A 10,818-nucleotide genomic window follows, 5' to 3' on the forward strand; every position below is an offset into this window, starting at 1 on the left:
AGTGTTTGCATTGTTGCAGTGCTTAAGGGGTTGAGAGGAAAAGGGTTGCGCTCTTTCGACACGCCGACTTTTTCCAGTCGGTTTTTCCAACCGTGTTTGACTTTGTTAATTATTTAAATGGACCAGATGTTGTTCAGATGTATGGGACGAGGTTTTGAAAAAAAAGTGTTGACATCAGAGCTGTTGTTTTTAAATGTCAAACTGGTCGGACCAGATGTAAGTTTATTTTGCCATCGATGCGATGGTTTTGCGGTTTTCACGAGGGTGTATCAAATCTCCAAAACCACTTGCTTGTTATGAATGTCGATCAGTCAATGATCTTCTTCTTTTTAAATACAAATTTTGATATCTAAAAAAAATTATTCGAGGTTTCTTTATGTTCAGTATTATGACGTTTTTATTAATTTTGATGCAATGAATGAATTCTGAAGTGTATAAAAATTCTCAAATCATGTGACATTTGAGCTGTACATTTTTCTCACTTATCAATTATATGATGTGTGCGTGTGTGACCTCTGTTTCTGTTTTGCCAGACAACGCAAGGACGTCAAGCAAACCAGAGTGTGCAATAGGGCGGCTTTTATTTGCAAAGCAGCTCACATTAGAAGCATTCAAACGATGTGTGGCGGTCAAATTGGGTCCGTCTGCCAAATCGTCATTATCAAATAGTTGGAACGTCGGCAACCACAATGGGGGCGACGGGCAACCCTTCCTTTTACCGCGGTGACGCTTAAACAAGAGGTGTTTGAAGTAGGGCCCCATACACGGTGCCTAGGCCACCAGGGGAAGTGTTTGATATCAAACAATTTTTATACCACCTTTATTATTATTTTATTTTTTTTAGATATTTTAATTTCAATCACAGAGTCCACTTTTTTATTATTGAAAGAGAAAGAAATGGTTAATCAGTTACACCACAATGTGAATTAAGATAATTAATATTAGTGGCATTTTTATTCTAATTTTTAAGTTTCTGATATTATTTCAACTATTTGCAATTTATTTAATGTATAAATTATATTTAGAAGATCTATTGAAATGTACATAATATATTCTAAATATTAAATTTTGGTTACTGTTGTGCTTTCTTCCTCCACGCCTCATATTTAACTATATTGTTGCTAATTTTATTTAAATAGAGCAAAATATAAACAATTTAATGATTTTTTTAATAATATCTTAATAGCTAATGCAATACATTAATTATTAACCTACAGTTCGTTAATTTAGTTGCATGGAGTAAAATTTAAAAATATTTAAATGTTTTTTTTTTTGTCACTTCAAAGGAATAAATTAAATATAATTTTAAATTTGGATTTTGTGCTTCATTATTGATCTTGCACTGTCCCTTGGCACAACGTGTCAGAATATTAACAGGCCTGTAATGACTGTTTGTGCTGTGTACGTGTGTTGTCCATTACCTCTCAATTCACTTAACAAACAAAATAACAGGAATTAATGCCAGCAGCAGTGCAAAGCGCCGCCGTAAATGTACAAACACACAGAAGCTCTCTCTGTGCCATCCTCTCTCTCTCTTGCTCTCTCGTTCGAGCGAGTGCGGTCTAATTAATTTTGCACCGCCCTCCGCGCGCAGTTGGTTTTGTTTTGTGTACCTGTGTGTACATTTCAATGCGAGCCTATGTGTGTGTTTGTCCTGTTTGTTTCCAATAGGACCCCGGATGCAAAGACGAAAATAGACGCAATTGGCCCAAAGTCGGCAATTTTTATCATACTTTAGCCCACTTTTTCCAATAAATTAACTAAAATGTAATAAATTGTTTCGTAATTCTTTACTTGCCACTTTATTATCCAGGTTAAAAAAGTAAACATTACGTCATTTTATTTATCATGTTTTACGTTTTAGCAAAATGAAAATAAATATACGCATTGCTTGGGTGTTGTAGATTTTCCCATCACAAAATTGAAACTGCTTCATCAGATCCAAGCAATTATTGACTGAAATAAAATCAAATTTATTGCGCTGGTTACGTAATTTTATTTCTTTAGAAAAAACAAATTGCTTGTAATTTTTTAAGTTGGACACAACTGAATTAAAGATTCGAAAAAATTAATAATGTACCGACTTCTAAATTATTTCAATAAATTACCTAAATCGCTCCACTTTGAACATTTGGACGGACATTGATAACAATAAATTTACAAGACCGGAATTGCATCGGGCAGATTCGTATTTCTTCACCACGACTAAGAATCATTTTATTAAAAAAAATATATATTATATAAATATATATTTTAGATGATATTATTCAGAATCACTCCTCTGTGTGCTGCAGATTCGCTAGTTGTATTCAGATGGTAATAACAATATAACTCTGCGTGCACCCTAATAGAATTACATGTATCTATTTACATGAGTATTATATGCGCGCGCGCCACCCACCCATTGTGCTGGAAAAAATAAGCACATATCAGCTGCGGCAATAAAAAGAAGAAAGCCAGAAGCGATCGCAATAATAAAATGTGCACAGAAATAATTGGCACCACAAATTGATGCATAAAATAACAATTTGCCGTAACGAGACAGTTGTCACCCATTTATATTCGGTTTTTCGCCGATATTCTCATAACTTTTTTTGGCAGACGGAATAATTGTGTGGTTCACTATCCTTTTCAAGCAGGTGGTTTAAAATTGGCCGCGAAGATCAGATAAATATATGCTCGTCCAGGGGTTCCTATTGAAACTGATAATTGCAGCTTATCTAGGGAAATTAATCCACCCAACATGTTATAATTCGGAATTGTATGTGTGCGTGCAAAAGGACACTGAAGGGAAGTGACACCGATTCAACTTTCTTATCCCGCTTTTAATCAACATTGAATAAAACTGATTCAAAATTACAGATTAAAAAAAGAAACATCAAAATTTAGAGGCAGAAAATTTTTAATAAATATGGAAAGTTACATAAAATCCTATCTATGGCTCTTGAGTGCTAGAATTTAATGCTGTTGTGCGGTCACTCTGCTTTGAATTAATCAAAATCCCATTACACGCGTTCCGGTTGACAAATAAGCAAGCCTGGGCCTAATAAAACGAGAGAGCGTCGTTTTCGCCACCGCCGAGCAGAATTAACTAAGTAAGTGTAATTTGGTAATAACAAGTTGCGCCTTTTCGCCTCCCCTTCTCCAACTCGTCATTCATTCAATTCATTCCCGGCCCTCGGCGGCGGTGGCGAGCGCAAGGGTTTCAAAAGGAGAGGGGTTGTTTAGCGCTGCTGCAACAACCCCGGGGGTTGATTTCCACGGGGCGTGACAATGCCAGCGACGATCGGAAACACACACAGGCGGAGGAACAGATGCTAAATTAAGAGCAACAATGCTTTGGCCAGAGTGAATATGCAAATATTTTACCAGGAATAACAGATTAGTTTTATAGTTGCGTTATTGATGATGGGTCCCTCATCGTCGGCATACTGGCCCTTTTCTAGATTATATCTGACTTTGAAGCAAGAAATGTCGAGTGAAATTTTTTACTAATGACCAACGTTTACTTTGTGATTGTAGTAAATTTTATATTTGCTATTTGAATTTAATTTGCGTTGGTTACAAACCAATTTACCAATATATACAATCTAATACGTCAAAAATGAAAATAAATTGATTTAAATCGAAATAAAATCATTTTTTTTCAACTTATATTTTTTTTTAAAAAATAAAAAATGAAATATATAAAAACTGACTGACTTATTTTAAAATAAAATCATTTGTAATGTAATTATTTTAACTTCAAATTTTAATATTATTTTATTTTTATCGATAAATTTTTTTATTAATTTTGTTAAAAATAGTTTAACATCCATTACACACTGCTCTCTCTGCACTAGCTATTATTAGTGCTTTTAAAATTAAATATAGCTAAAAACCTACTAATCACATTTTTAATTAATATAATATGAAGGGCTACACTTAAACTGTATGTATGATCATCTGTAAATATAAATCTCGTATAAAATAGTTTGCCAATCGCCAAGTTTCTATCAATAATAACTTAGCTCTTTTAAAAGGGACATGACATACAAATTAAAACATTAAACTGAGCTTACAATTAGAACAAGGGTGAATGAACGCTCAATATAGTGAGGGAGTGACAGTTTTGACTAAACGACGAGGCACCTACTGAACCACGTCTCTAACTATCAATCTAATGAGATCTAATCTATCTGCTCTCATCAATTGGCCGCTCGCTGTTGTGAAGCCGCTGCTGTGGCGCTTTCAGCAAGGTCAACAAGTTTAACATATCAAATATAAGCATTCCCCCTCGTGTCTTTTAATGGGAGATATCCGCTGCTCCTTGGGCTCGGTAAAAAAAACACACATGTGAAGGCCAGCCGACGAGTTGGTGTGTTTGTCGAGTGAGTCAAAGATCTTCTTCAGTCACGCTTCAGCCATGGACCCGAAATCAACGCTCGGCACCGCAGACATCAAAAGCGCACTGCAGAATTTTCTCAACACAAAAAACGACATTGTGTTCGATTACGAGGTTACCCGCGGAACCGAAAAGTTGCAGGGCTTCTTGTCGCTAATCAGAAGGGCAAAGGTCACTTATGTGGACGAGGATGGTGCAAAGGGACAAGTGACTTTCATCGTGAAGATGCCGCCGGTGTCCGAATTCCAGTCGCTGTACATGGAAGGCTCTAATTTCCACCAAAGAGAATGCGACTATTTCAATGTGGTGGCGCCGATTTTGGAGAAAAATACTAGGTAATAGAAAAAATGCCCAAAAAATAAAATGCCAGAAAAATATTAGATCTGAAAAAAGTTTGCCAGAAAAATTGCCAGAATGCTTTTAACTGGATGGTTAAATTTGATGCAGCAAAAATAATTAATTTTTAAAAAAAAATTTGTTTGTTATTTTGATTTAAAATTTAAATTTTTTTATGAAGTTGCTCTCATATTTTTTTTATATTGTATGATGTTCACATTTCATGCAAAATTTAAATAAAATAAGCAAAAAGTACTAAAATTTTATAAAATTTTCAGAGATTATCCCATGGTAAAATGCTACTTGGCAAATGAAAGAGGCGTTATTTTAGAAGATCTAAGTCTGAGCGGGCACGAAATCGTCTCAAAACCACTCACTGGCCAAAACTACTGCTCTCTGGAATATCCCCACATAGAAATGATCTTTCAAGCTTTAGCCTCTTTCCACGCGGCTTCGGCAGGAACGGACTGGCTGAAACTTCTGCCCCTGCTCAACGAAGACGGACTTTTCGAGGGATGTGGACGGAAAATGATGCACGCGCGGCTAATGAACGGAATTTCGTTTGTAAACGAAGTTTTAAAAGTGGAGTTTCCAGAGGCTTTTGAGAAGTACGGCAGCTGGCTGAGCTCGGGAGCGTTTTACGAAAAGATCATCGACATCTGCAGACCGAGCAAAAAATGGCAAAACTACCTGTGCCATGGTGACCTCTGGGAAAATAACGTCATGTTCAAATTCGACGAGGATGGCAAGGTAAAAACCATTCAAAAATTATCCATTTTAAAAATTAAACATTTTCTTTAGTTTTTTTTTGTGTGGTAAAAACGCACTTAATATTTTTTAATTAATTATTGCAATTCAAATTTTTTTCAGCCGAGTGGCCTAAAAATGATCGACCTTCAGCTGGTCAGGTACAGCCCAGTGTCATTTGACCTGCAGTTCTTCTTGTATCTCTGCACTGACAAACCGTTCAGGGACGCAAATGAAGTGCCCCTGCTCGCCACCTACGTGGAATTTTTCAATCGCAACCTCCCCAAATCGGAGCCCGAACTGACCCTGAAGAAACTCCTCGAGGAGTACGAGGATTTCAGATTGTTTGGCACCCTCTTTGCTGCCACGATGCGTCCTCCCGTGTTCGTAGAGGGTTGGGTGGCGGAAAATGATGGCGAGATGAATGAAGAAGTGGTCTCCGCTTACATCAACGGCACACCTGCCGAGACTTTGATGGATCATTTCAGGGTGGACGAAAACTTCAGGTGGGCAGTGATGCTCATTGTGGAGGAACTGGTCAATGAACTCGACAAAGTTCAATTTTGATTTTCTATAGACAAGTGTAAAATGTGTTTTAAATCCAAAATTTAAATTATAATAACTTAAAAGTTTTGTGTTTTGCTTATAGTTTATGGCAATAAAGTACAAATTTATTCGTCAAATCAGTCTAAAAATATTATAAAATAAAATTTATTTTACTTCACCGAAAAATGGTCATTAGTCGCATTTTAAAGACGCGTAACAAGGTTATAGCCTAAGGATTGGACTTTTTCTTGATCGCCGCTCGCACCGCAGATTCGAATACTGCCGTCAGGTTTTCTCCGTTCTTGGCCGAACACTCGACCACGGTCTCTGCTTTGATTTTCTTGCATAGTTTTCGACCATTCTCCACTGAGACGACACCAACGTCCGTACCGTGAGTTTTTTCGTCCCTCAAATCCATCTTGGTACCTATTAATTAACAATTAAAATTAGATTCACAAAAAAATGACTTAAAAAAACGTACCGACTAAGACGATGGGTACATTTGGACAGTGCAATCTGATGTCTGGATACCACTTTGTAGAGATGTTATCAAAAGAGCTGCGACTGCTTATTGAGTAGCACAGCAGGAAACAGTCAGTCTGTCAATAATTTTTAAATCAATGCATACTGGCAAATCGAAAAAAATTTATTGATACATTTACGTATGTGATGACCCTGACTTTGTCATAGTGTTCCAGCCCGGTGGTGTCCCAGACTGATATATTGTACTCTTTTCCGTCCACCTTGATATTTTCAGTGTAATTATCGAACCTGAAGAAAATTAATTTTGTCAAATTTAAATTAATTTACTTGGGAATACCTTCTTTCACGCGGCAGAGATGACGTGAAATGATAAGATGTCTGGTAATTTTTACTACTACTTACACGGTGGGGATATATTCGCCTGGAAACTCCTTTGTAGTGTAGGTGAAGAGGAAGCTCTTTTTGCCGACATTAGCATCTCCGACGACAGTCACCTTCAAGGGTCTTGACGACTGCTCGTTGCTTGCATTCATTTAGATTTAAACTGCAAAAACTGCAATCAACCAGCATTAGTTTGATTAAAAAGCTTAAAATTTTACAAAATCAATAAAAAAACATTTGCACCAGTTAATCTGTACGTACCTCTACCTCAATTGACACAGGCTTTTCTCTCAAATGATATTGAGATTGCCAAGTAATATTCTGTAACTATTCTTTGGGTTGAATAATTTTTGTAACTAGAGAAAATTTGTAATTTAATAGTAGCTGATATTTTAAGCAGTCACTTATTATAATATCACAGGACCGTTTGGCGTCGACGACTTATCTTTTCAACCCGGTTTTCCTGTGTCAACCAAGTATTATTATTTGAATGATGTCATTATTATTGACTCACGGCTTCACGTGACGACCAACGAGCTGAACATTCATTTTAGTGCAGGCGCGAAACATGATGCCATAATTTTTCTACTCGGTGCACTCAAGTGAGATAAAAATATAGCGCAGGTCAAGAAAATTATTTGATTTTATCAATATTTTCGTCACGATTTCTTCATAAACATAAAAATTGTTTATTTCTTGTCAAAGTCTGACCTTATTTTAATGTCCGTTGACACTAAGGAAGTCACCACGATACGCCCACTTTGGAGAACAGAAACAGCGGCACAGCAGATAAGAGCGGAGATAACCGAACTCTCAAACTTTAAATTTTTGCAGCGCTTGTTTCGCATCAAAGCCCTCGGTGACTATATTGCAAACGAATTGTTACTAAAAGTCGCATACATTTCAGTTCCTTATATCAACTAACTGAATAATTGTTAGATAAATAATAAAAATTTGATAGAATAACAAAATTACCGAAAAATTACGAACCCAATTTTCACAAAATTGAATATAGGCCATGCAATTTTTAATGAAAATATAAAAATTAGTAATATTGTTTTAAATTATTTTGAGGATTAATATTAATCACTGCTTAGAAATCTTTGTAAGTCAAACTTTCAAAGAAGTCAAAATAACTTATTTAGCAGTTTTTAGTCATACGCTTGCAAAAATAATTTTAAATAACTGCAACACAATCAATTTTGATTAATTAGGCAGTTAAATTATTTTTTGTACTTGCAGTATGTATTGCCCTGACTTTCTAGCATGAGAGCTTTATTATGTTCTACTCTCCGTGGTATGCGAGTTCTTGTGAATCGCCACTTTAGTTAAATGAGAAATTAATTATTCACAGCCCTGAGGGTGGCCGTCGGGCAGACGTACGTGTTTTATTTACAATGTAATTAGCGCGTGAGTTGTTTTAAAAACAGGAGACACGGCGGCACGTGGCTTTGTTTACTGAGTGGCCACGTGCCGGTGCACTCGAATGTGGAAGGCTGGTGCTTAAAACAAGAGGCCGCGAGCAAGTTTGATGGGGTGCTGGCCGGGGAGGATAATTTTAAATTGTGCGGCCTCGCCACGCATAGCACATGTTGTGATTTTGCTCAATCATCCTCTCTCATTTGTAATTCTCGTTGATCGCCGCCTCGGGGGTGAACTGACCGTGAGAACGCTAAAAATATAAGCAATAATACATACAACAGCCCTTCATTGTGTTGTAGAATTAAGTAAAATTTTGATATGAAGGACAAAGGTATCGTACAATAATTTTACAGAACATTTTTACATTGGAGATATAAACAGTGAAAATTTAAATTTTTAAGAACATAATATCTAATAATTTTGATCAAAAAAATTACCCCCAACCTTTTAGAAAACTTTATTTATATTAGTTACCAAACTTATATTTTAAAGTTTTCTTATAAAAACTTATTTCTTTTGTGTAGTGATCATCATTCATATTTTTTTCAATAGCTTGAAAATGGTTAATTATATTTTTAAGTTTAAATTTAAAAATGAGACTGGCAATTAAAAAAGCATATTGATGCTTATCTTTTAAAAATGCGCTTGAATATTAATTTGAAAAGATCCACCATATGATTTATTAATTTATATTCTCTTCTATTAAATTAAATTTCTCTTTCAGAGTACAATTTTGCTTGTTTTTCTTTTACTGCATATTTGTTTGTTTTAATCAAAATTACTGGAATTTTTTTATGATAAAACTATCTTTCAAAAGATATCGAATAAACAGTCTTTGTTATTAAGCTATTTTTTTCTCTATAGTAATTTCGGTTAGAAAATTTTGTTTTGGTGTTAAAATTAACATGGTGCCTCTAAATATCTATCTGGCAATGAATCGTTTTTCTGTTCCAAGGCAGGTTTGATGATTAAATTCTTTTCACCGGCGTGTCATTCACTGGGGAGCGTAGTCATTGAATGCGCGCAAGAACCTCTTTTCTTTGGCAAACGTCCCCATCAATTTTTCGCTCTTCTTTGTGCACTTCTTCAAAGCCAAGAAAGGTGTGCACGTTAAATTACGTGCTGTTTCGTAACGAGTCTGGGCGCGAGAAATGAATAAATGAGTGCTGCTAAATGGCACTCACGGCTGCAAATAAAAGAAGATAAAAAAGAGGCGAAAAGTACGAAGACTTATTTGCAGTGGCGAAGGGAGAGATAGAGGAATAAATTAGAAAAAGAAGAAGTCATTCAGAGAGTGAAAGAAGAAGCGACGCAGAAAGGTTTAATTTGTGTGAATTGCCAGAGAAAAAGAGTTCCGTGTTAAAGAAGCGAGCGTCTTTGATCGTTATTTTTCTTTGATCAAATTAATTTTGCCAACGCAGAAAGAGGAGGCTGATGAAGAGGAAAATGAGGTGTGCCCCAATTTAGGCAAGTTGCTTTTGGTGGTGGAATTTTTCCCTCAATAAGCAAAGATTAAGAAAATATTATTTTGTTTCTTTTCAAATTAATTTGTGCTTTAAGAACTAATTGAAGAAGAACTTTTTACTTCTTTGTTTGTGAATATAATGCATTGAACTTTTCAACTAAGATAAAAGAACGCCAGGCCTAATTTGACAGGAGGGGAGCAAGAAAAAAGACTCATACAGATGTCTGCTTACAAGTTGGATAGTTCCCAGTAGGTTTGGCGGGCGAGAGAAAAAAAATCGAGTCCCATGTGGGATTTGGCACTGAGTGTAACAAGGAACGAGCGAGAGAGAAAAGTTGTTACTGCGAGACAAATTATGACCAATTTGGAATGTTCAGCCAAGCATTGAAATAAAGGAAAGAAAATCTGCTTTTCCGAGAGCAAGTTTCTCTTTCTCTCTCGGCTGCTGGGTTTAAATATATTTGATGCTGCCTCGGAGAGAATCAATTTAGTCTTTCTGCTGACTCGGAACGGGGATTGTCTTGCGTTTGCACAATGGAAAATTAAACGGCAGCTCGGAGAAAGATTATTTCAAGTAGGGCAGGCAGTCAAAAACAACTCGAGTGCGCAATAATGATAATAATCAGCATCCCTCTCGTCTGGGTACTTTCTTGTACTTTACGTTCGTTTGAATATTATTGGGTAATCTGCTGTTGCGTTCCTACATATTTACGTTCTGGCAGCCGCAATTTTAATCTATTTCCAGCGCCGGCATTTAAATTTGCGCGGATGGCTGCCTGCCTGGTAGGTGTGTAATTAAATTGCTCACTTCTGCGTGTTTAATGTACAGACCGTAAGCTCCAAACAAATTTATATCAAATATATTTTAATCAATACATTACATTTTGAAAGATATTTACCATTTACTTTAAACGGCTTTAAATAAACACAATTAATGCTTGTCAATAAAAGATTTCGGTTATAAAAATAGCACTAGTTTTAAAACTTTCCATAGAACAATAATTTTTAGTTCTTTATAATTATTTTTAAATGAGGTTGCAGAAATAAAACAAAA

General features: G+C 35.8%; 2 protein-coding genes across 5 annotated transcripts; one reads left to right on the top strand and one right to left on the bottom strand.

Annotated features, from left to right (window-relative positions):
- The first annotated feature begins 4,272 nt into the window (after positions 1 to 4,272).
- Positions 4,273 to 6,150, top strand: LOC132203056 (uncharacterized oxidoreductase dhs-27-like). The gene is made up of 3 exons (XM_059630500.1): positions 4,273 to 4,719; positions 4,999 to 5,470; positions 5,591 to 6,150. The coding sequence occupies exons 1-3, from the start codon at positions 4,406 to 4,408 to the stop codon at positions 6,032 to 6,034; spliced, it is 1,230 nt and encodes a 409-aa protein (XP_059486483.1). The 5' UTR covers positions 4,273 to 4,405; the 3' UTR covers positions 6,035 to 6,150.
- Positions 6,151 to 7,582, bottom strand: LOC132203057 (ras-like GTP-binding protein RhoL). Of its 4 annotated transcripts, none has more exons than XM_059630504.1 (6): positions 7,392 to 7,582; positions 7,139 to 7,340; positions 6,899 to 7,040; positions 6,670 to 6,784; positions 6,495 to 6,612; positions 6,151 to 6,439 (listed from the first exon to the last, which is right to left on the bottom strand). In XM_059630504.1, the coding sequence occupies exons 3-6, from the start codon at positions 7,027 to 7,029 to the stop codon at positions 6,243 to 6,245; spliced, it is 561 nt and encodes a 186-aa protein (XP_059486487.1). In that variant the 5' UTR covers positions 7,030 to 7,040; positions 7,139 to 7,340; positions 7,392 to 7,582; the 3' UTR covers positions 6,151 to 6,242. The 4 variants fall into 4 exon arrangements, with proteins under 4 accessions (XP_059486487.1, XP_059486484.1, XP_059486485.1 ...); XM_059630501.1 differs by having other exon boundaries at positions 6,899 to 7,049; XM_059630502.1 differs by having other exon boundaries at positions 6,899 to 7,082.
- Between the last annotated feature and the right edge of the window lie 3,236 nt (positions 7,583 to 10,818).

This window comes from Neocloeon triangulifer, unplaced genomic scaffold (assembly GCF_031216515.1).
Source record: "Neocloeon triangulifer isolate White Clay Creek 2 clone unplaced genomic scaffold, ASM3121651v1 ptg000017l, whole genome shotgun sequence".
Lineage (NCBI taxonomy): Eukaryota > Metazoa > Arthropoda > Insecta > Ephemeroptera > Baetidae > Neocloeon > Neocloeon triangulifer.

What these genes read in the sequence shown, in the direction of transcription:
- LOC132203056 (XM_059630500.1), top strand. Translation starts at nt 4,406, where the DNA reads ATGGACCCGAAATCAACGCTCGGCACCGCAGACATCAAAAGCGCACTG. An exon ending in ATTTTGGAGAAAAATACTAG is followed by an intron (nt 4,720 to 4,998) that starts GTAATAGAAAAA and finishes TAAAATTTTCAG; the next exon opens with AGATTATCCCATGGTAAAAT. An exon ending in AATTCGACGAGGATGGCAAG is followed by an intron (nt 5,471 to 5,590) that starts GTAAAAACCATT and finishes AATTTTTTTCAG; the next exon opens with CCGAGTGGCCTAAAAATGAT.
- LOC132203057 (XM_059630505.1), bottom strand. Translation starts at nt 7,029, where the DNA reads ATGAATGCAAGCAACGAGCAGTCGTCAAGACCCTTGAAGGTGACTGTC. An exon ending in GGGTCATCACATACGTAAAT is followed by an intron (nt 6,613 to 6,669) that starts GTATCAATAAAT and finishes AATTATTGACAG; the next exon opens with ACTGACTGTTTCCTGCTGTG. An exon ending in TGTACCCATCGTCTTAGTCG is followed by an intron (nt 6,440 to 6,494) that starts GTACGTTTTTTT and finishes GTTAATTAATAG; the next exon opens with GTACCAAGATGGATTTGAGG.